The sequence below is a fragment of the Pseudomyrmex gracilis genome, unplaced genomic scaffold, assembly GCF_002006095.1.
Source record: "Pseudomyrmex gracilis isolate BER0280 unplaced genomic scaffold, ASM200609v1 scaffold_143, whole genome shotgun sequence".
NCBI lineage: Eukaryota > Metazoa > Arthropoda > Insecta > Hymenoptera > Formicidae > Pseudomyrmex > Pseudomyrmex gracilis.
This window is the reverse complement of record NW_018020727.1, coordinates 165,186-190,367: the sequence shown is the minus strand read 5'-3', so window position 1 is coordinate 190,367 and position 25,182 is coordinate 165,186. Positions and strand designations below refer to the sequence as shown.

At 40.7% G+C, this 25,182-nt stretch overlaps 3 protein-coding genes across 5 annotated transcripts; 2 read left to right on the top strand and 1 right to left on the bottom strand.

Moving 5' to 3' along the window:
* Positions 1-310: 310 nt before the first annotated feature.
* On the top strand, positions 311-4,459 carry LOC109857102 (plasminogen activator inhibitor 1 RNA-binding protein-like). The gene is made up of 6 exons (XM_020433084.1): positions 311-745; positions 1,599-1,764; positions 2,154-2,336; positions 2,588-2,659; positions 3,262-3,751; positions 3,881-4,459. Exons 1-6 carry the CDS (start codon positions 463-465, stop codon positions 3,962-3,964), a joined length of 1,278 nt encoding a protein of 425 aa, XP_020288673.1. The 5' UTR covers positions 311-462; the 3' UTR covers positions 3,965-4,459.
* Positions 4,460-6,672: 2,213 nt separating this feature from the next.
* LOC109857069 (plexin-B) lies at positions 6,673-20,291 on the top strand. 2 transcript variants are annotated; one of them, XM_020432998.1, is made up of 7 exons: positions 6,673-7,047; positions 8,179-8,776; positions 8,857-9,782; positions 9,863-10,266; positions 10,464-10,956; positions 11,682-15,449; positions 15,573-20,291. In XM_020432998.1, exons 2-7 carry the CDS (start codon positions 8,353-8,355, stop codon positions 15,678-15,680), a joined length of 6,123 nt encoding a protein of 2,040 aa, XP_020288587.1. In that variant the 5' UTR covers positions 6,673-7,047; positions 8,179-8,352; the 3' UTR covers positions 15,681-20,291. The 2 variants fall into 2 exon arrangements, with proteins under 2 accessions (XP_020288587.1, XP_020288588.1); XM_020432999.1 differs by lacking the exon at positions 6,673-7,047 and adding an exon at positions 7,188-7,724.
* A 1,981-nt stretch (positions 20,292-22,272) lies between these two features.
* On the bottom strand, positions 22,273-25,105 carry LOC109857083 (integrator complex subunit 12-like). Of its 2 annotated transcripts, none has more exons than XM_020433039.1 (5): positions 24,519-25,105; positions 23,974-24,167; positions 23,504-23,866; positions 23,228-23,315; positions 22,273-23,125 (listed from the first exon to the last, which is right to left on the bottom strand). In XM_020433039.1, the coding sequence occupies exons 2-5, from the start codon at positions 24,130-24,132 to the stop codon at positions 22,926-22,928; spliced, it is 810 nt and encodes a 269-aa protein (XP_020288628.1). In that variant the 5' UTR covers positions 24,133-24,167; positions 24,519-25,105; the 3' UTR covers positions 22,273-22,925. The 2 variants fall into 2 exon arrangements, with proteins under 2 accessions (XP_020288628.1, XP_020288629.1); XM_020433040.1 differs by having other exon boundaries at positions 24,752-25,105.
* Positions 25,106-25,182: the final 77 nt, after the last annotated feature.

Genomic DNA, 25,182 nt, shown 5'->3' with positions numbered 1-25,182 from the left:
TTTATTTCGCTACCATTTTCGCGTTTTTCATGAAAATCGCCAGTTTTTTACTCGACGAGGAAGAAAGGTAACTGAACATTTGAAAGTCTTGCGAACATCGCGCGGTTATTTCTTTTTGAGGAACATAATTGAGGACAAACTTTTGCGACGTAATTGTTTTGGCAACAACGTTCGACCCGTCGAACAATGAAAAATCCTGTGTATTTTCAGGCGATTCTCGGGCGATTTTCGCTCGGATAATAGGAGCGAAGGTGGCGCGGTGGTTGCGAATTTTATTGGTTTGGGGAATTATGCGACCCCCTTCTCTCTTCACATCGCGCCGTAGCGGGCTACTAGACCTCGTGGTGAACTGGGCTCTCTTCTACTCGGCCATATTGGATAGTGAATGACTTCGTTACGCAGAGGCTCAAGAGTAGCCGTGAAATCACAAAATCCTCGACGCCGTGAGGATAACGAGACAAGATGGAAAATGAGTACACCGTCACCGTCAGGAACAAGTTCCAGCTGGCGCTCGATGAAAGCGAGGACCCACTGGAAGTGCTAAAAGTCCAGGAACTTGAAAAGGAAGCCAAAAAGAAGGAGAGAATTTCTGAAAAAGAAAATAAAAGCAAGCAGCAGCAGCAGCAGCAGCAGCAACAACAGCAAGATGGGCAAAAGGCTGCGAACAACAAAACTCCGAAGAGCCGCGTGATCAAGGATGCCCAGCAACCGCCGTCGAAGACGCAGGAACCGAAAAAAGATCAAGGTTAGTTGCTTCGCTCATTCCGGCTGATACGGCGCCTCGGGCGCGTTATGGCCGTCGGCTCGCTCCTCGTGTCCGGTCCATGTGCTCGCTCGTGTATCGTTTCAGCCCTCTTCGTTCCGATCGGTCTCTGTGGTGCTTTTTGCCAATCGAACGTTTTCCGATACCCAACGTGTCGCAGTGATTCGGCGGGTTTGCCGCGGAAACACAATCGCGTCGGTATGAAATTTTCTAAAAATGAAAATATGCATCCCTCTTATAAAAATAGGATCGCTCATACTGATTCCGCGACGGTCTTATATGACTCGAATGGACATCGGCTAATACAATTAAAATCAACTTTTATGTAACATTGACAAAAAGACGGTTTATAAACTTTTTGATTTGTCTCCCAAGCTCTCTTTTTGTTTCTATTTTTAATAAATTTATAGAAACTTGTATATGTATAAAAATATTATTTGTATACACATCACATTGTTTTGACTTTTAACTTTGCAACAAATATTTTATCTCATGTAATTGCTTAAAATTGTGAGACAGTATTTTGCAAAGTGGTTATTGATTAATAAAATAATAATTCTCTAATTAAATCAGATAAGTCTTTTATGTTTTTATTAAATTGTTTAGTTTAAACATTGGTTCTTTCACTTTTTGTCTAATTATAAACAACACTAATTTTTTTTAACTTGTTTTATAAGTTACACACATGTGCACACATATATGTGCTGTAATAAAAATAATTTGTAATAAAGTCACAAATAATGCATAGAGATTTATGTTAAAAATAGTCTTTAAAACATAAATACACTTTACATACTTTTTGTATTACATTTTTTATATTTATGGTTTTTTTTAGTTGAAAAGAAACCAGCTCGAGGTGGAGAGCCACGAACAAGCGGTGGCGATCGAATTGTGAAGTTTTCCGGTGAATCCAGAGAAGAGCGTAACAATAGGCGTAACCGAGAGGAAGGAGAAAGACCAAGTAGAGGAGGACAGGGAGAATTCAGGCGAGGACCTCCTAGGTTAATACAAGCAAATACAATATTAAATAAAATACATATTAAACAAAGAAACCTGCAACTTTTGATGCGAAATACTGTATTGCCGTTTTTCTGAAATGTGTTTTTTCCGGTACATAAAATGAACTTTAAACTTGAGAGAATGCGTTATTTCGCACATTCTCCGAGGTAATTTCTATTGTATAAAATATAACAAATGTGGTACTAATCAATCACACATTAATACACAATACTAATTTTGAATTGCATGTTTAGTTCATTTGCATTTATACGTGGCAAGAACGAGAAATTCTGAAAGACTGTAACAATTTCATGATATTTTTAAGTGATATCTCTAGATTCTTGAATTCAATATAATTTGTGTAACAGCAGCATTATGTATTTTATTTCAGCGAAGGCCGTGAGACGCGCGAGTTTCGTAACTCGACTGACGCTCAGCGTGGCGAGTATGGCGAGCGTCGCGGCCGTGGAGGAATGCGGGGTATAGGTCGTGGACGTGGAGGCCCACGTGGTCGTGGAGGTTTTGATAATCGCGGTAAACGCGAGTTTGATCGTCAGTCGGGTTCTGATAAAACGTAAGTATCAACGCGCGTATTTTACACACAGATATTGCACTTACATATCTTTATGTGTGCGCGCACACACACACACACACATATATATATATGTATATATAATATCTTCACGATTAAAAACAAAAAGTACACACGCGCATGATATCAGTATAGTTGCGTTTAACCAAGGTTTTGTCAATATAACGAGCAAGCATTTGTTCAAATATTATGAGCTTTGTTAGAATAAAAAAAAACTAATTATCTGTTAATAGTGGCATTAAACCTGTTGACAAGAAAGATGGGGCTGGTAGTCATAACTGGGGAACTCATAATGACGAAATAGAGTAAGTATCTTGATAGTCAAATCATTACTAGTGATAGGAGTATGATGATGATAACAAAATCATAATCATACTACAGACGGGTTATGACCTCCAGAAGTCTAGTCTTCCACTCAATAGTGGAGTGCCAGAAAGGACCTACGACTTTAGGTGGGTTCCGAACCACCACGAAAGTGTATACTGCTCTGAGGCTTAACTTCCGATGCTTAATGATACAAGTTTTATGGAGCAAGGTTGTTTGACCTTGCGTCCAACCTTCAAACTGGAAGACTAACTGATTGGAGGTCCGATTCAGTTCACATTTCAGTCAATAAATTCGACTGTAAAAGCCCGGCCCAGAAAAATCCGAAGATGTAGATTCGAACTCGGGATCTTCCTGCTCTAGCCCTCGCATTTAGGCCGCGAGACCACTTGGCCGGTTTTGATAGTCAAATATTACACAATCATACAGTGTATCCGATCATCAGAGTAGTTAAGAAGTATTTTTTACAACAGCTTCAGAAAATAATCTATTTTTTCCGCATAAAAAAACCTGCGATCAAGCTCGTATACATCTTATATTTTTTAGAAATATATTATATTTTTTGTTTTTATTTTGCTTTTAGGGAAAGTCTCAACCAAGAAACTCAAGACTGGGCCAACGAAAAACCGGACTCTGATACTCAAGTGACTCCTGAAGTGAAAAATGGCGAGACCACCGCGGAAACGCCCGCGGAAGAGAAACCGGTCGAAGAAGAAACGCGTGAACTGACACTGGACGAGTGGAAAGCTCTACGAAGTAACAGAGCAAAGCCTCAATATAATTTGCGAAAGGCCGGTGAAGGTGAGGATCTGTCTCGCTGGAAAAAGATGTACGCGCTCGAGAGAAAGAAAGAAACGAATGAGGATGAGGACGAAGAAGAGGAAGAGTATGACGCAGCTGCTGAATATCCTCAACGCGTTGGCAGGCAGAAACGCGTGTTAGGTATTGAGATACAATTTAGTGATTCCCGACGTGGCTCAGGTGGTCGTGGTCGAGGCGGCCGCGGTCGAGGCGATCGTATGAACGGCCGCGGATTTGGAAACCGCGGTGCTCCAAGGGACGGCGATTCACGCGTGAGTATCTATTATCTTCTAGTAAAACGGAAAACATGTTTTTCCTTTATTTTGTTTTTCGAACAACAATTTTTACACAAGACGATACATAATAATTACACGCACAATCTTTGCGTTCGTTTTTTCCAGTCGCAAAACGAGCAAAGATCGCCACGAAGTCGTCAGAACGCTCCAAAGGTAGACGATGAGAACGATTTTCCTTCTCTGGGATAAATAGCTTCATCTCGTCGATCCTACAACGTCCCATCATTGCCGTCACCATCAATACATTTATAAATAGAACAATACTTAAAAAAAAAAAAAAAAGAAATATAATTATCAAGAATCTTGCATTAGTGATAACTAATTATTAATGCATAATACAGTACACCATTGCAGAAGTGAAATACGTATAACACTATCTAAAAATTCCTGTCGTGGTCTGAACGCCACGAGTACATATTGGCATATAAAATAGTACACGTAAAAAGTTAATAATGTATGAACATAAAAGAAAAAAACAACAATAGATAACGATTCTTTTTTCTACTTGTGAAAAACTGTTTGTCTGTAATTAGTCTGAATTACTGGTCAACGGACAAACAATCTGTCGAGGCGGAGCTTGGTCTCCCGAAAAACTTGTTAATAGTCCCGAATCCGTGAGAGGAACACAAAAAAGCAGAAAAAAAAGATGTATAAGACGCGCAAGAGAGAAACGAGAAAAAAAAACAAAAAAAAAAAACAGATTGTGGACCAGAAATTTAAATCCGAACGCAAATTAAATACCCGAAAGCAAGAGAGAAATTTCATTGTATACAAATCAAGACATAGGCGCTGCGGTGTCGCAATTCCGATGTCGCGTCAAGGGCCTAAAGGAGGCTGGATAATAGCATCGAGATACACGCGTGAGAATGTATAATATCTCTTTTTAGGCGTAAATTTAAAAAAAAAACGCACTTTCTGTTTTATAAGTTTTATACAGTACATGAAAAAGAACAGTCCCTTTATTGTAACGGCAGGCCTCGTCGCTTGCCAATGAGTATAAGATGTAAGAAACTTTTAAGAATGGGTATATTTTTAAAAGATGTACCCTAAAAAAATATACACATACACACACACACACACATGCATACATGTATACACTCATGCACACTGAATAAAGAGAGAGAAAGAGAGAGAGAGAAAAGAAAAGAAGAGAAAGATCTCTTCGAATAAAATATTCTATGCAAAGTTGTAATACATTTAAGTAAAATATCTCGTGAACATACAAATTACAAACTACAGATTTTAGATATGTTATATATGTATATATATATATATATATAAATATATGTATATATATATATATATATACATTTATATATGTATATATGTGCGTATGTATACATATATGTATTCGCGAAAAAAAAATCGAACGAGGCAGGAAACACGAGAGAGACAGGACAGTTGGAACGAAACGAATCCTTATGACACACATTTACAATTTATGTTATATACCCTTATGCGTTCTCTCATATTCTCCAATTGCGAGCTATAATATTAGTTATTTACTATATTTGTTATATACAATTAAAAAGTAAAAAAATCACGGTCGAAAAAAAGAAAAAAACAAACTTTACCTCTTATTCTCATACATATATTATATAGAGACAGAGAAAAACAAAAGATTAAAAAAAAAGTAACAGAAAAAAACCGTTATGAAGCTGTTTGAAGCTTTAGATATATGTGTAAATAACATATTTACAATAATAAATTGTAACGATATGATCAGAATCGTTTTTCAAACTCGACTAATTTGTGTGACCAGTCACTGCAACAACAAGATTGTTCCAGGCGTAAAAAAAGTCTTGGTCTTTATTTACACACATCTGTAAAGGAAAAAACAGTGTAAGTAAAAACAAAAAACGATACGCGTAGATATTTTAAGTTTAACTGGAGCACTAGGTGCGTTTCGATGCGCTCGCTGCGGATGTTGAAAATCTATAATACGTGCGACGTAAACTATAGATTTTCAATAGCGGCGGCGAGGGTCGCGAAGCAGCCTTTGGCACGCAACAAGCGGCCATTTTAGCTTAGTCATTTCGTACGGCGAAATAAATGTAGTATTTACAATTAGAAGTAAATTTTGTGCAGTTTTATGTTGTACAAAGAGAAGGGAATAGAAAAATCGAGTAATTTTATATTTAAAAAAAAAAAAAAAAACGGTGCGAGCAATACGATGTTTGTTAACTCTCTGGTCTCTTCTGGAAATATTGAAGCAAGGTACGACAGTCTAACGAAAGAGAGCGCTTTGTATGCGCCGTCAAGTGCGGAGGGAACACGTTACGTCTACAGGTGTATACAAGGTGTTCTGGAAGTCGCATCTTTTATATCAGACCTCAGAGAAGAAGAACTGGAATTACATAAAAATGTCTATGTTGCAAATTTTATTTGAATTCTTTGAAATTTTGAGAAAAATAAGAAAAATCGCTTGTTTCCCAATAGTTTTTTAGATTCTACACACGTGAGAAACAATTATTTTACATCGCAGAGAGAAAATGCGTGTGTATAAAAGTTCATGTGATGTAAATAAAAATGAAGTTAACATCGCGAATTTTCATATTGGGAAAAAAAATGTTTTACCAACTTCGCGAAGGAGGTAACGTGTACGTTTCTTTGAATATACACACGCGCGGCGAACGTTTGTGCGTTCGTACAGAGAAGCAAAAGGAGATGAATGAGTAAGAAAAGAGAAAGAAAAACGTGCTTGGCGCAGGGACCGAAGGGGGGCAAAAGGGAGCGAAGAGTCCGACTCGTGAGAGAGGATTCACGATAAGAGGAGCTAGGAGGAAGTCGAGAGAGAGGGAGGCATGCGTGAGAAGGGTGAGAGAGAGAAGAAGCGGCGCATGCCGTAGCCACACGCTTCCCCTCCCGCTTCCCGCCCCCGACTTCTCGCGTTCTGAACTCGTGTGTGCAGGCAAAGAACCCCATGTCGGTCGAATTTTAATGGCGGCTGATCCCGACTCCGCCGTTTGCAGTGTTGTGTTGTGAGCTGACGGATACGGATCGGTCGGCTCGCGTATGATATTGTGGCAACGGCGATCGGATTACATCCGGGCAAGGATTCACCCGGGCGGTGGTGCGACGGTGCGGCCGCGGTGACTACCGACGACGTTCGTGGTGGCGACCAGGCGCTTGTTTCTGCGCAAGCCGGAACTTTCGTTATATCTGATCCGGGCATGCCGCAGATTCGCGATGTACCGTAGCAATCGGGTTGTAGTGCGAGCAGCAGCGTTCCCGCAACAACGTACGTTAGTGATGCGCGACGCGCAAGCAAGGTAAAAAAAAATTCTTCCCCGATCGAGTCGAGAAGGAGAAAACGGTGGCGACTCTAGCGTCTCGACCCGATATCATCGCTCGCGCGTTCCTTCGGGCTCGCTCGTGGCTGTGAGAGCACCGAGAGTCAGTCGCGGGGCTTTCTCCTCCGCGACGAATCCGTTCCAAGCCTATTTTTCACGCGGCTCTCTCGCGCTTACGACAACGCGACCGTTTCCGATTCGTCGTCGTCTCGGCTGTGTTTTGGTAAGAAGTGCATCGCGATGAGGGGAGGTGGAGAGAGGGTGATTGAACAGGGATGGTATCTCCTTGCCTTTGTGCGAAGACAGTGGCCTTAGCTGTCAAGTGCAGCTACGCTGACCACGCTAATGAAGGGCGGTGTGTGCTGTGGCATTGCCCCAAGTGCGTGCGGAGCCATCTGTCCCTTATCGTAAATGCTTCTTCATTGTTAGGGAAGCTCCGTCCAGAGCTTCTATTTACTATTCTTGACAGCCGTTTCGACGACGGACTTGGCCGATGCGTTCACGTTGCGGTGCATACGCGCGACGAACAAATTGGCGTGTGATTTTTGCGACAGAAATATTCGACACGCGGTGTGTCGCGTCGCGAGTGATTTTTTTCTTTCTTTCCGATGTGCCGCGAGTGGATCTGGCTACGGTCGCTACTGTGCGTTTTTAAGGTTATTTAAAAAATTGTTTTAAAAGTGGCACTTTACTTAAAAAACAAAAACAATCATGTATATACACATATATAATTTTCTCTGATTTACGACTGATTTCTTCATACCTTTTGATAGCTCTCCTCTGAGAACCAATAAGGAGAACCAATTTTGAAAGATATCTTCTAGATAAAGTTATCGAAAACTTATCTAGAAGTGAAAAAATTGGCTGTTAAACAATCGTGAGACAAAGGTTGAGTTTGAGCGCGTTATCAGCTTCATTTTATCTTTGTTTTTTCTAACGAATAGCACCAAAGTTTATGGTTTAGATGATACTTGAACGCTTGTTAAAATAATTTACTTTTGACAAATAAATATCTAATATAGCAGAAAAGTAAAGTTCTCAATATTATTATTACTGTTATTATTTAGAAAAAATTAATACACTGGCTTCAATATAGTTTATCTGTTTCAGAAATGCTGGACAATGATTGACATGTCAGTACCTGGACTTGAGCATAGCTGGTAGTATTGTGTTACAAACTGGCTTGCTACCAGCAGCAAGACACACTGATCCTAACACCATACCTTTTACATTTCCTATCCTAGACTTGTATACGCACTGACACACACTCCCAAGTGTGTGCCCATGTGCTTTGTCAACTGTTACATACACACCATGAAATTCCTGGGACTTACCCAGTCATTTCCCAAGTCACTCACAGTGTCATCTTCACAAGTGCTGCTGCCGTTTCTTCATCAATTCTCCTTCTCATTCATGTCCGTTGCCACATGGTTCTTAGTGATATTGGCAACTGCAGCGATAGACACTCCTGCTAGCACCATTGCACCTATACAAGACAATAGATCACCGCACATAGTAGGACAGTTTCCCGTGGGAAATGTACAGCGATACGGGCACTTTTCTCTGGATGCCAACACGACCAGGGAGGGCGCTCTAAGATTCAATCATCTTACCATAGATCCTTATTCGGGAAGGCTCTATGCGGGTGCGATCAACAGGCTCTTTCAGCTTGATTCGAATCTCAAATTGGAGGAATATGTCTCAACTGGTGGGCAATACTGACTTGTAATCTTTAAAATGTACAAATGTAAAAGAAGAAATGTATGATCTATATGTTTTTAATTTCAGGCCCGAGACTGGATAATCCTCAATGTCATGCAACAGGTTGCATGGCAAGAGACATAACCACTTCATTAATGGATAATGTGAACAAATTACTAATTGCCGATCTCGAATCACAAACCATAATCGCCTGTGGTTCTCTCCTTCAAGGTGCTTGCGAGAAATACAAAATGTCCAACATATCCATCAAACCGGAGTTTGTCCCACACAGTGTGGCCGCCAATGATGAAAATTCGTCCACGTACGCATTCATCGGACCCGAGAAATATAATCCGTGGGGGCAAACGAACATACTCTACGTGGGAACGACATTCACCAACAAAGGAGATTACCGTCACGATGTGCCCGCCATCTCCAGTCGAAATCTCGATAAATTGGACTTTGCCGAGTACACGTTCAATAAACAGTCGATCGTGTACATCGACGTCAAGTATCGAGATCACTTTCTCGTGAAATATGTGTACGGATTCAACGCAAGCGACTACGCATATTTCGTTCTGGTGCAGAAACAGTCGTATTTGCCTGAGCAGGAGGAATTGGGTTACATTTCCAGACTCGCGCGAAGCTGCATAAGTGATCCGAACTACGATAGCTACACGGAGGTGACGTTGCAATGCACAGTCGATCTGGGGGACGGCAAGCAGCACTATTACAATTTGGTGCAGGACGCAAAAGTCGCGGCGGCGGGAAGCGATTTGGCTATGCAGCTCGGCATATCCGTGGGCGATCCGATTTTCGTTTCCGTATTCTCGCCCAGCCGAGGGATAACGAACGAGCCTATGTCTCGTTCGGCGGTTTGTGTTTACAGTCTCCAAGACATCGAGACCAAGTTCAATGAAAATATTCACATGTGCTTCAACGGTAGCATCAAATATCGCAACATGGGTTATGTCAGCGGTCCCATTCAAGATGGGAAATGTCCCACCGCTGGTGTGAGTATAAACAAAGATGATCAGACGCGCCAGTTCAAACACACCAGTTCAATTGTTGATCTTTCTCTTTTGCTTTACAGACCACAGGAAACATACTCAACTTCTGCGAAGTTGGACTGAAGATTTCAGGCGTATCGCCGATCGTAGGCCAAGCTATTTTGCATTTTCCCGATACATTCATCACCTCGGTAACGGTCGCGAATACCGAGAGCCACACGGTAGCGTTTTTCGGGACGAACGACGGGGTTCTTAAAAAAGTTTTGTTGTCCGGAACCGAAGCTTTCGTTTATGAGAGCGTCACGATTGACAAAGAACAAAAACTTTTACCTGACACACTCATCTCACCCGATGGCGAGTACATCTACGTATTATCTACATCGAAGATATCGAAAGTTAAGGTGGAGCATTGCAGCGGCTACACCAATTGCAGTAGCTGCCTCGATGCGAAAGATCCCTACTGTGGTTGGTGTTCTTTAGAAAAAAGGTAAGCTGATGTTCTGATACGTGTACATACATTTTTCATTTACAATTCAATTGCGTTAGACTTTATTTGTATCTTACAACTTTTGTGTCACATTTTTATTTTCAAGTCGTGCGACTGAATTTCAAATTTATTTTGACCTGTTCGCTGCGCACATGATTTAATCGAATTGTCTTGTCTTTATGAACGTTGCCGTACAGATGCACAGTGAGAGGAGATTGTCAAAAGGCAAGTCACAGCAGTCCACGATGGTTATCTCTCGGCACGGGTCAGCAGTGCATTGATTTCGAGCAGGTTCTGCCCGATCGAATGCCCATTAACCAGATGACTACGGTGCAATTAACAATTCGAACTCTGCCCGAATTACCAGCGGGCGCTAATTACAAGTGCGTTTTTGGTAACGCCGAGCCTATAGACGCGCTGATGACCGGTTTCGGACTGTCCTGCCCTACACCTCCCGTTATGGAAAGACCGAGCATTCCCGAGGGCGCCGATCACGCGCTCGTGCCACTGTCCGTGCGGTCGAGTGAGACGAACAAGGATTTTGTATCGCGCAACTTCGCATTTTTCGACTGTTCGAGACACACCGTGTGCACCGAGTGCGTGAAATCACAATGGGCGTGCAGCTGGTGCGTTTACGACAACAAATGTACCCACAACACTAGCTGTCAGGGCATTATATCGGGAGAAAACGTGAGTTTTGTGCATTTTATAGCTTGGTACATATTTGCTTTCATACAATGAAACAAATCAAACAATAGTTTCAACATCGAATGTAATTCAATTTTCGATATTATCTCAAAAGCACAATTGTATTGATTAACGATTTCATTTTTTGAAATGTAATTAAAAGAAGTTTAATTACAATTTAAAACACTTTTTGTTCTTGTTGGCCTACATTTAAAAATGGACAAAAGAGCAAAAAGCCACCGAGTCCAATGTTAAATAATAATCCAATTCGATTAATTAAATAGAACGTTTTTATTATGTATTTTTGATCATTTTCAGTCTATTAAAAGTCAACAAATTTCATCAAAACATTTATAATACAAATAAACAAGGTGAAATTTTATAATTTGAAATTCATACTTTTCCCCTCATTCAAGGATTGTAATGCTTTTATGAAGTTCGTTAATTTTCGACAGGCTGAAGATAATCAAAAATATATGATTGAAACGTTCTGTTTGACTAATCGGATTATTGTTTAATTTTCCACGTATTGTTTAATTTTTTTTTACCGGTGGCTCTGTTCTTTTTGATCTTTTCAATTTTGATTTTTAATCTGCGAAGCACCGTTTATTCCTTACAATTATTGATCTATATTTTAATTTATTATATTATCTATTTTTTTCTGCATTAAATTTTTTATTACATATCTACTACGTAGATTCTAATAAATATTTTCGTTCTCGTTTTAGCAAAATCAAGCGAATCTCGCCGCTCACGGAGCACAGTACTGTCCGAGATTTGTGCAACGCAAGGAACCGCTGATGCTCCCGAACAGTGTACCCAAGGAGATAATGCTCGAGGTGGAAAATTTGCCTCATCCGCAGGTGGGCCACAGCGGATTTCAATGCATCGTAAGCATCGAAGGCGCCAAACTTAAGGTGCAGGCTCGTGTGGACAGCAATCGTTTGATCGTGTGCGACAAAACGGTCTATTCCTACGAGGCGGTGACCGGCGAGTACGAGGCCGAGGTGACGGTTGTTTGGAATACGAATCATCACGTTGATAAGACTACGATAATTTTGTACAAGTGCGAGGTGCTCGGCTCACATCGCGATCACGCGGACTGTTCTTTGTGCATGACGCGAGACCGTCGGTTCGAGTGCACTTGGTGCGGAACTAGTTGTGTGTATCGACATTCGTGTCTTCAGTTACCGTTCACTGAGTGCCCGAAGCCCCGGATAGATCTGATTAAGCCGTTAAGCGGACCGATCGAGGGTGGCACTTTGGTTACGATTGAGGGTAGCAATCTCGGGCTGAAGGAAAGCGACGTGGACGGAAAAATACTCATCGGCAAGACTCCGTGCACCTTGGTAGATTATGAAGTGTCGGTGCGTATTGTCTGCCGCACCGGTCCGCACGAGGCCACGGACTCGGCGAAAGTCAGTGTCGGGAATGACGCCGGCTACACGGAGAGCTCGGTACAATTCAATTACAACGACATACGTCTCACGGGCGTGTTTCCGTCGGTCGGCCCACAAAGCGGCGGCACGCAGCTAGCCATAACTGGTATGTTTTTGAACATCGGTAGCACGATTTCAGCATATCTGGACGAGCTGCCGTGCCACGTGAACGCGACTCAGGCGAGTAGCACGAGGTTGACTTGCGTGACCAGCAAGTCGGGTCGCGTTAGGCGAATTCACAAACTAACGTTGAACATAGACGGCGCGAATCGCACCCTAGTGGATAATCCATTTAATTACACTCACGATCCGACCATCATGGAGATTAAGCCTCTGAGAAGCTTCGCTTCGGGCGGTCGCATGATCACCGTGCACGGCACAAACCTCGACACTATTCAGAAGCCCGAGATGGAAGTTTATTTCGATAACGAGCCGTTACCAGTGAACAGAACCATTTGCACCGTCCTGAATCCTACGCAAATGGAGTGTCCCAGTCCGAGCGTCGCCAAGAGATTCAGCTCGATTCGACGGAGCGAACGTTCTGCCAGTGCTGTTCAAGGCAATTTGTCGTCGCAGTCATCAAGATTGAAAGAGCCCCAACTGTCTCTCAGGATCGCCTTCATTATGGACAACGTGGAGAGTGTGCGGGACTTGGAGAAACACTTTCAGAGTCTTCGCAATCGACTGCTCTACGTCGAAGATCCAAAGTTATTTCCGTTCCCGCGGAATATCAAACTGTACAAGGGCGATACTTTGGTGATCGAAGGTGAGAATCTCAATTACGCAAGCGACGAGTCCGACGTAAATGTTACCGTTGGTACTATGCCCTGTAACGTAACGTCGCTCGCTCTCACGCAACTAGTTTGTACGCCACCGGATCAGCAGCCTGCCGACACGGACGAGCTCGGCATCAAGACTGAGATCGGATTACCGCTTGTGGTGGTACGAGTCGGTCGCAGTCTGCGCTTCCCGATCGGTTACCTGCGCTATGAGGTGATCAAGTCCTATCCGATACCACCGGAGGCCATTGCGGGCATCGCTGCCGGCACCTTCGGTCTCATCTTTCTATTCGGACTAGTGTTGGTGATTTATCGCCGCAAGAGCACGCAAGCGGAACGGGAATATAAACGGATCCAAATACAGATGGACACGCTCGAGAGCAACGTCCGGATGGAATGCAAGCAGGCGTTTGCGGAATTGCAAACGGATATGACGGACTTGACGGCAGATCTCGAGTCGTCCGGTATACCAACCCTCGATCATAAGAATTACATTATGAAAGTGTTCTTCCCCGGAGTAATAGATCATCCCATACTGAACGATCCGCGCTCGCGCAGCAACATTTCGCGGACCAACTACGACGCGGCGATGATACAATTCGAACAGCTGGTCAATAACAAGTATTTTGTGTTGACCTTCATAGAGACCTTGGAAGCTCAGAAAGACTTTAATATCAGGGACAAAGTGAACGTCGCCTCTTTGCTCATGGTGGTGCTAATGGGCAAGATGGAATACGCCACGGATATATTGATGAATCTACTGCTGAGACTGATCGAGAAAGCGGTAAACACAAAACATCCACAGCTCATGTTGAGAAGGACGGAGTCGGTGGTAGAGAAAATGCTGACAAATTGGATGGCGCTCTGCATGTACAACTATCTGAAGGATTACGCCGGCTCGTCATTATTTTTGCTGTTCAAGGCGATTAAACATCAGATTGAGAAAGGACCGGTGGATGTGATAACGCACGACGCGAGATACTCGCTCTCGGAAGAGAGGCTTCTGCGTGAGCAGATTGAACACACTATTGTCACGTTACACGTGGTGCAGGACGATCTTGATGAGAAGATACAATGCAAGGTTTTAGACTGCGACACTATAAGTCAGGTGAAGTCGAAGATTCTCGATGCGCTGTACAAAAATACTCCGTTTTCACTGAGACCGTCCGTGCACGACGTCGATCTGGAATGGCGGCACGGTCGTGGTGGCCACCTGACTCTTCAGGATGAAGACCTCACGACTAAGTGCAGCGGCGAGTGGAAGAAGATCAACACGCTGGCGCATTACGGTGTCAAAGAATCGGCGGTGATGTCGCTGATCCCACGGCAGAACGACGGTTTCTCCGTGGCGTGCAAACCTCCCTGTCACAACTGTAAACCCTCGCACTACCACCCACAGCAGCAACAGCCGATCCATTCGCATCATCATCATCTTCACCGACACTCAAATCACTGTTCGTCCACGCATCTTCCATCCACGCCCAATCATGGGCTGATCAGTCCTGTGATGTACAATCACCCCGTGAGCGGCTTGTACTTTGACTCGCAACACTCGCCACCCATCATCACGGCGAACGGCGACGTCGAGAGCGGACACGGCGGCAATCAACGGGTGTATCATCTAGTGAGACCCGAGGACGGCCACTATCCGCCCAGCTTGGGCTTTACCAGCAGCAGCAAGCATCATCACCATCCCGAACGAACGCACAAAGCGATACCGGAAATATTTCTCACGCGATTACTGTCAACGAAAGGCACAGTGCAGAAGTTCGTCGACGATTTTCTCACTACCATATTGACCGCCAACGAGGCGCTGCCGAGCGCAGTCAAGTGGCTGTTCGATCTCCTTGACGAGGCTGCGAAGCAGCACGGCATCATCGACCCGGAAGTGCCGCATGCGTGGAAGTCGAACAGCTTGCCGCTTCGGTTCTGGGTTAACTTCATCAAAAATCCGGACTTTATGTTCGACATCAACAAGTCCACAACAGTGGACTCGAGTCTCTCAGTGATTGCGCAAACGTTTATGGACTCGTGCTCAATGACGGAACACAGACTGGGCAAGGACTCGCCGTCGAACAAGCTGCTCTTCGCCAAGGACATACCGCACTATCGCGAGATGGTGATACAATTTTACACAGACGTGCAGAAACTGCCGCAAATTACTGACCAGGAGATGTCTAGTGCCATGCAGCAACTGAGCGCGTCTCACGCCAACGAGTTCGACGTGATCGCCGCGCTGAAAGAGCTCTATATCTATGTCAGCAAGTATTACGAACAAGTAAGTGAGTTTGGTTCGAAGTGAGGCGTTCGCCAACTGAATTTGTCAATTAATCTCTTGTTCGTCTATTGAAAATTTCGCTCGTGATACTAATTAACTCCCTTCGTGGGGGATTCTTTTCAGATTCTAGAGGCCTTGGAGACAGATGCGGGCTGCCGCAAACTACATCTAGCTCATAGACTAGAAAACGTAGCGTGCACGCTCGAGGGAGAAGAGACCAGTGCCTGCTGACATACCCTCCTCACTTCCATCCCAGGACCCGTCAACCTCTCCAGAAACACTGACTAGTGCCTCCACTTCATGCATCAGCTACACCTCGTTACATATGTACAAATATTAAACACATTACAACACACCGTGTGAATAACAATGCCGTAAAGAGAAGAATACACGCGATTTCGTTAGGGCTAGTCAGGCGAGATAGGTCACGGGATTTCTAGACAGTCCTCGTGGTAGTATTTTACCGTATCTTAGCGTATTGGCCATACCGAAATACGCTTGTAAACATGTATAGATATTGGTAGGCAACATATACACGTCTCTGATCCTTGATTCGCGTTCCTCTACGCGGGTGCGGACTTCTTTAGGAAGGTCTTGTTTAAGACCTTCCTAAAGAAGAGAAGTATCTCAAAATGAATCTCACCGTCGCGAGTTCGCAAAGGTGAGAATGAACTCAATCACTCAATTTATAAGAATCTCAATTTATTTTTCACGTACGCGCGGCGCGCGAAAGAGAGTTACTCTTAGTATAAATTAGAAATTTATTTTTTAATCTAGGCAATCAAATTATTTTACGTATCCTACAGAGACACTGTTACGTGTATACATTATTAGTATTTACGTACAAAGACTCTATTTTCCAACGTGTTGTTGCGTGTAATATATAACATCGTCTCATATTTTTTCTGAATATCAAGAGACCTTGCTGGAGGACCGGAGACGTGGATCGGTGCAAATATACTTTATTAGGGAAGAAAATTTTAAGTGTAAATTCTAGGAGAGCCGATCTAATATCTATACGTGCGCATACGTAAAAAGAATAAAAAAATAAAAAAATAAAAAAAAAAACATACGGATTACATTAAACATAAAGTAAAAAGAAGTAAACGTGTCTAATAAGTGAGAGAAAGCCATAGTGTCCACCGGACTGTCTGTACGAAGGCGACGTACGGCAGCGAGTAGTCTGTGATCCGAGCACATGTGGCTATGCCTATTATCTCTTCATTATGATATATATAATTATTAATATGTATATATATACATGAAAAAAAAATTATATATATGAAGCAAAGAATCATGCGCAACACACCTCCACGGATTGTAGTGAGCTAGTTAGAGAGGGACTATATGTATTATAAGTTAAAAAAAAGAGGGATCTACGCAGAACTCCTTAATTCAGAGACAGAGTAACAGATAATATTAAATTAAGACGATTTAAAAAAAAAGTATAACGTTAAAAAAAAATCTAAGAGTTAAAAGTTATAAGAGCAGCTCAGTCTACTCTAGGCCTATTCTACGTGTAATCTCGTACGTTATACAAATTCGGTGAACAATCTTTTTGGGGTTTTTTTTTTGTTTTTAATCATTTTTATATTATTGTGCTCTCTCTCTCGTCTGAGTTTCTCTTTGTACCGCGCGGTAGTTTACAAAGTACTGTTGCTACGCTTTTTTTTTTTTGTTTTTTAGAGGAGCTACTTTGTAGTGTATCTGGTAATTTTCATTGTAATGTATCTATATATATATACATATTCTTTTTTTTTTTTTACTTGCATTGAACGTACATATATTATTATTCTTATGTATATGTTATTATTATTTTTTATAACGGTTATTAGTTATTTCTCTATTGTCTATACGTACGTAAATAAGTAAATGCTAATTCATTAATTATGGTTATATCGCTATAAATTTAGGAAATATTGAAACGACAACCAACAACAAAAATTTATGACGAAGTAAATCTTTTTTATATTTACTGGTGCGAGAATATTATAGACTGTTTCGATTATACAGTGCGTGAGGGAAAAAAGAAGATGTTTTTGTATTCACACTGACGTATATTTCTTAGACCGAGACTTACGTGCTATATATATATATATATTGTATTTGCAATAGATCGTGTAATATCGCAGACACTCGTGGCACAACGACATACAGTATTCTTGGAAAAAGTCGCGCGTAACTTACTTTTAGTTAAAAAAAAAAAAGAAAAACAAACAAACAAAACACAAGACTGGAAGAATTGTTTTTTTTTCCTATTTTTTTTTAACCCGCATTTACTATTTTGTTTTTTTTTTGTTTTTTTTTTACAAAAACTTTGTGCTTTTGTAACACCAGTAAGAGATTTAACGTCGACTGTTATATATATATATACATTTTTTTTTTCCGCGCACACTGCCAAGTTTTTCCGTGCACTTTTTACAAACTGTCTGATCCGTTCAGTCAATATGCAAACTCATCGTTCGATCGAGATGCGACAAAGTTTGAGCGATGAGTTGTCGGCGTTATAAGAGGACTGTGTTCTGCGATAAGTCGTGTGTGTGTGTGTGTGTGTCGTTTTGGTCGTTGAGCTGTGCCCAGACACACCATGTCGGAAACACGCGTCGCCGACGCAGCAACATCCGACAATATCCAACTTTGAGAAATTTATAAAAGTGAATCTTGTCGGATGCGAAATTTTTTGAAAAATGTGAGAATTTCGAATTTCCGACAGTGTCTTCTTCAGACACAGTTTCATGTTCGCGACTAATCTATTGGTTGCAGATTGAGATTCGATATCAATGATCGAGACCGACTTTGGACACAAGACAGGCGACACCCGACACACGACTTGTTGCAGAAACAGGTCTAATCTCACAGGGAGACTGGGGACGTGCTCACGCTCTTGTACTTAATACGCCGTCTTATAATATGTCGATTATCTTTCTCCAGGTCCCCATGCTCCCAGCGGCCGTTAGTGAACCTACGTATCTTTATTGTGTGTGTATATCGTATTTATTTATATTACGAAGGAACAAATATTGTAGCTCGCGAATGTGTGTGCGTCAATCTGTGCTCGCATTTTTACACTTTGTCATACGTCTCTCTTTGTATCGAGATTTGTGTCGTCCGAATGGTTGTTGCTTTTTTATACGAATAAATTTTTGGGTGTATGTACACACACACACACACACACACATCTCTTTTCGATAAGAGATTCGTTCATTTCAATGATTAACGCGATAAAAATGTGCCGCTAAAGAATTTCGAATTTCTTTCGTCCGATCGGTTGTAAAAACCGATCTTCCGGGAACGGCACTTCGTTGTCGCTTGAACGCGAGAAGCAGATATACCGCTTCGCATTTAGTCTTCCCCAAATGAGATTTCGTCGGACCGAACTCTTTTTTGTTACATGCCTGCGCAGGTAAAATTTTGATCGCACCTTCTACGCGGTCTAACGCACTCGCAGAGCTGCCGCAAATATCGATATCTCAAGTTATATAATAACATTTGTGTGTGTATATATATGTATATATATATAAAGGTATATCTTCTTTGACAAATTTACATAAAACAAATTTACGATTCTCCGGTGTGAAATTTAAATATTGCGTAATGGAACATTTTCAGAATAAAACTAAGCTCTCTGTCACGAATTTCGCGAATCGAAATTCCGCGCGAACGAGATAACAAGAAAGTAATGCTTGTAAACATGTTAAAGAATTGCGGGCGAGACGAGTGTTTTGGCTCGTCCGGTGTTGAAAGTAATTTTCGATTTCTATTGTACGTCGTCGTTCTTACTCGCTCTCGTGTATCTAAGAAGATAATGTACATACATACATATATTACACATGTATGTACATACGTATTGAATTAAAAAAGAAAGAGAGAAACGCACGACGGGGATGCGCGATCGTCGGTGACGTGCCGTAATCGATGCGGGCACTGATGTGTCTTGGTTCTCGAAGTGCGTAGAAGAAATACAACGACAAGAAATTGCAGTACAAGTCCTACACACAGAAAAACGTCCTTCGCAAATGTTTTCTACAAACAGGGAAAGAGAGAGAGGGAGAACACACAAGAAAACGCGTGCTCTTTTGATTTCGTCTCACTGCCGTACTTAGCATTTTTAAATAAAAACGACGGAGGCTATCGCCAACACCACATTTTGCACACTTTATATGTGCGTTTCCACGGAAGGAAAACCACGAAGAAGAAATTTGTGTGCGTGAGGTGTACACTTGACTCTTTGCATTTATAATCTCGCGATATCGTTTAAGTCGTTAAGTGCGTTTGTTTGCACGCGCGCGCACCTACACACGTGGTGTGTTCGACAATGTGTGTGTTTATCGTTTATAAATACATGCGGCGAGAATGCGAGCGTTTTTTGTCTGAAAAAAATATTATACAGTTCGCACAGATTGACGTACATGGATATACGCACATGCGCACATAATTCGTAGGTATATATACACACAAATACACCCACACACATACATACACATCTCGTCGCTGCGTGCCAGTTGGCCTCACTAACAAGCGCACATTTTTGAGATTCAATTGGAAAACATCCAAGTCGCGAGATATCTCGCGCGATATCGTGAAATTTTATATAAAAATGTCTGAACGCAATCGAAAGTAGAATTTGTTAGTTCTCTGCCGTGCGTTGTAAATTATTTGCGCAAATGCTCCGTTGCAATTAGACAATTGATTTGTAGTCTACTTTCTTTTATTATCTTTCTCGTGCGGTTGAAAGCACAAATGGGAGATGAACTAAAACTATGGATGGAAATACTTCTGATATTTATTGAGAGAGAAGCAAATTGTGCATCGGTAATAATAAAAAAATAATAATAATAATAATCATCGTCTTTGTACACACAACACACACAGAACACGTTCACTGAATATTTTATTATAAGATGGCCATAGTAAGTGGATGGTGGTGGTGGTGGTGGTGTGAATGCAATGAGAAATTATTATACGCAGCAGAGTGTTCTCTAGCGCAAGTTGTACAGACGAAAGTCGACTCCATCCATCAGAAATGCTTGTCAATTCCGTATTCAAACTATGTAATTATAAAACATATTTGATTGTGAGAGAGAAAGAGAGAGAGAGAGAGAGAGAGATTCGCGCGGCGCGGCGGCCGCGGAGCGATTAGTGTGTCATGCTTCGTAGTATACATAGAAAGATAAAAAAAAAACTCGTGTTGATTTAAGATTACTCTTTGTTAAGCTTCAAAAGAGATAGAGAAGAAGGATGGGAGGAAAAAACGCGATATCCGACCGACTCTTACGTCGGATATCTCTCTTGTACATTCTTGGTCGGGAAGTATCGAACAAAACGGCGTGCGTATTCGTGTCGCGCTTATATTTCCACTAAGGTACGGATTAGACGGGCCTCTCGTTTTTTTTTTTTTTTTTTTTTTTACATACCACCGGTTGTCGAATATCGCGAGCAAAGGAGATGTAATAAATGACGTACGTACAATAATCACCGCAGCTTTTTTTTCTTTTTTTTTTTTTGAGGAAAAAAAACGCCGCAGCAGCTGTGGGCGACGGAAGACCCGTGCGACGCACTGATCAATCTTTGATTGCGACTAAACGTACCTTGAAAAAAGCGCTCTGCGCTCTTTTTTATTCATTAAGAAGACAAGCGCGTGCACGCCGGTCGCGTGCAATACGCTCGCTGCGCGTGTGTATGTGTGTGTATGCGTGTGTGTGTTGTATCGTTGTATGTATTCCACATTGCGTGTGCGCGTGTGTGCAATCCTTCACTTCGAATAAATTCCCCTCTCATCCTCCCCCTTGTACATAATTCATCCCCCTCCCAGTCCCCTCCACCCCCCTCTCCCCCTTCACCCTAATCCCCGCGCACAAATAGACTAATTGTAAGTAAACACTCTCGAGGAAACGAAATGACTCTTGCCAAATTTTCAAATGGGACGTAGGGACAAACGACTAATTACATTTGAAGAATCTCAAAAATATATTGGTATTATAAACGACTCGTATAATTCATTCTCATCTCTCTTCTTCGTTATTTTTTGCCCATCCGCAATCTCAGATACTGTACAGATTTAAAAACTAATTAGCGATTTAGAAAAACACGCAATGCGATGTTGCGCGTCGTTTTAACAATCGTTTTTATCATCAAGCGTAAGAGAGAAGGGCTACAAAAAAAAACGGCCGAACAATTTGTTTAAAGTGTTCCGATGTCAAGCGCGTCGAACATTTGAGTGGAGACGCGCAGAGATGATTTTTTTTTTTGTTTTGTATTTTTAATCTCTAGATATGAAAATTGTGTTTCCAAACTTTATCAGAGCAAAGATCGCAGAACATTGTGTCACAGTTCCGACGATGCACTAATGATAACTGTCATAAAAATACAAACGATACACGTGACTTTCCGGGAAGAGTATACTTGTTCAAAATTTACAAGTCACAAATTACACATGTAGTCATGTTGATTTACTGTAATTTTTGTATAATTCCATCACTTTCGTTTTTTTCGGTTACAATTCGCGCGTATATATATATATATATTTTGTATACAAGTTTGGCGTGCATGTTGTTAATTTTCCGCTACAAAAATCCAAAAATTAATTCCGACGTGTTGTTACGCCAAGTAAATAAAATTAGCGTACGAGTTGATTTCACACAGTCACAACAGAAATTGTATGTGCGATATATATATATTATATATATATATATATAACAGTACAATTAATACGCAATCTTGAGATATACATATATGTGAAGTTTGTATAATTTTATCTCGCTTTCCTTTTATAAATATATCTCAATAAAAAAGTTAAAAAAATGGATCTATTGTATATTTACATTAAAAAAAAAAACAAAAAAACTACGCAGACATGTGTATTACAAATAATATTACGTGTGTAATAATTATTAGCGATAGTAGTATTATGTCATTATTTTCTACATACTTAATATTTTTGTAATAATAATGCGAAAAAGCTTAAAAGATAAACAAATTTACATGGCACGTTTGTACAATTATTAATAAAGTGTATAATATGGAATTGTATTTATATAGGTAGTAAGGAAGAAACACTTCGGAGACGGTACACACAAAGGCCCAATTGTACTAATATCGATTGAATGTATTTCGAGATTAAACTTCACTATAAATACACTCTAGTGATATCATCTATATAGGACTTCTTGTTTTTTTTGTTTTTTTTCGTCATGAGCGATTCTCAATCTTTCCGATTTTTTTCTTTTATCTCTTACCTAATTCGTATACGGGAATATACTCGTGACAAATACTAAGTCACACATTCTTCCTCCCGTGTCAATAAAATCATTTACAAATTCATTGTCAATACAATTCATTTAAAAAAAATACATATGTGTATATATACATATCAACAAAAAACTATAAAGTTATTATATTTTTACAATATACATTGCTCGCATCTTACTTGTTTTAGTTTACTTAAATTTCTTTGTTATATTTTGACAGAATTTCGTTTCACTCCTGATTTTTTATTTTATACAATAACGATTTTTCCTGAGACTTGCTCGAGGATACAGTCGAGCTGGACGAAGAGCTCTTCGAACTGTTTCCGCTACCTGGATTTCGTTTATCCTGCTTGGCTTTTTTCATCATATCTTTCAGTCTTTTATCTGCGCTTATAATATGAATATTTGGTGTTATCTTAGCTCCGCTACCTGCAAGAAATTGACAATTCAGTGATTCGTTTATACACGCACATATATGTAATTTCAATTATACGTATCAAGCGCATGATTTACATACATCTTCGTACTTACTTGAGCTGGGCTTTTTCTGTTCTTTGGACTTATTTTCTATCACAGTGTAATTATTCTCTATCTTTGGCGAACTTCTTTCTTTTGATACCTAAGATACAATGATCAACAAAGTATAATATTTGTATCAACAATCACATATGCAAATATAAAAACAGTTTTGCTAGTGGTAAAAAAGTAATAGTCAAAATATATAGATTTTTTATTTGCAGAGTTAAAACAATTTTATAAATTTTTTCACAACACAAAACTTACATAAGTGTGGATGAATACACACACCTGAGATTTTGAACAGTTAGAGCAATACCACACTTGCTTCGGCACATCTATTTGTGAATCCAAAATATGTGGAACATGACATTCCTGATGATACAAAGAGTGACATTCTTGACACTCCACTAGTCTATTTCTCGCGCCAACGTCCATTCCCTTGCAAATGACACACGTTAGATCGTCTTCTAGAATTTCCAATGCTAGTGTATCATCAGTCTGCAATATGTCCGGTGGCGTATCACGTGCTGGCAGATTAACAGGTGAACTGTTCTTGCTTGATTTACTGGAATGCTTGGATGAGCTGGAGCTTTTGCTCTTTTTGCTGCTACTGCTGCTGTGATCGCTCAATACTGCTTCTTCTATCATATACTGAAAGGGAAGTGTAAACAGCAATTAGATACTCTTATTCTTTTTGATAAAAAGTTTGACAATAGTCAAACTTTTTCGTTAAAAATATAAATGATCATTGATTATACTTTTTTATGTAACACATTTGAGAGCATTTTAGATGGTCCATATTTTTGTTTGATTGCTTCATCCAACAAAGCCCTCAACTGTTCCGCAGAGTCCTTGTTGGTTGAGTGCAGAAGACGGAGTCCCTGGGTAAATTGAGGATCCAGCTCTAGCTGAGTCATCCTTTAGAAATACTTCTCAAGTTCTCGGAGATAATCTACATATAATATTAAAAAAAAAAAAACAAAACAATAAATATATAAATGTACGCGCAGAGTTTAAGGGAAAATGGGACTACATGTGTGTACAAAAATTTTGTACGAGCACAACGCGCGCTAGAAAGAATAGAACTCCGCGAGTTAGGTTAGGTTAGGTTAGGTTATGTATGAGCGACAACAATAGAGCACGCGAACAACATAAATGAGCTGCTTTGTGTGTCACGTTAATTTCATGAAAAAAAAAACTTGAAATATCTTTCCTTCTTAACAAACACACAAGATGACTGTGATTAGAAACTGAAAATCCTCACGCTCTCACGTTTTTCTCTCTTTACCCGTGCGCTATTTACCTTTTTCTCGTATCGGACAAAACTATACGTTCGCCGTTTATGGTCTTCCGAAAGACCACGAAATCCGAACTATCGCAAAACATGGTGTGTAATTATCGACTGTAATAAAACGCACTATTGGGAAATTTGTCTCGCCGATCGCAATTAGCGCGTAGTGCTAACTTTTGCTAACAAGACACGATGAAACGCAAGCATCGGTTCCTAGGTTACAAAACGAATCTTTCCAACAATACCGATTGCTCCGCATCGCTCCGCAAAATCAAGGCTGAACTATAATACATCACGTCTAAGCGTAAATTGAATGTCCGAATCGACAATTAAATCTACACGTAATGGGAGAAATTTAAAAAGAAACCATGTGTTTCACACGCAAAGAAGTTAACTTTCGTTTTTTGTTTAAAAATTAGTTTTTTCCCTCCCGCTCTAATGTTTCTCTTGTATGAAATTAAAAAACTCCGATTGCTTTTTTCTCGCCGTTTAAAACATTCAGATTCGACTTCCTTTGTTTTTTTTCTCTCTTTTTCGTACAAAAAAAAATACGTATTGAAAGTTTTTGTCAAAGGATGAGAAACGGGATGAGAAGAAGGAAAGAGATGTACTTCTGTATTGTAATTTTACACATACATGGTTTTATCGTCTTTTTTTTTATGTGCGAAAACATGGA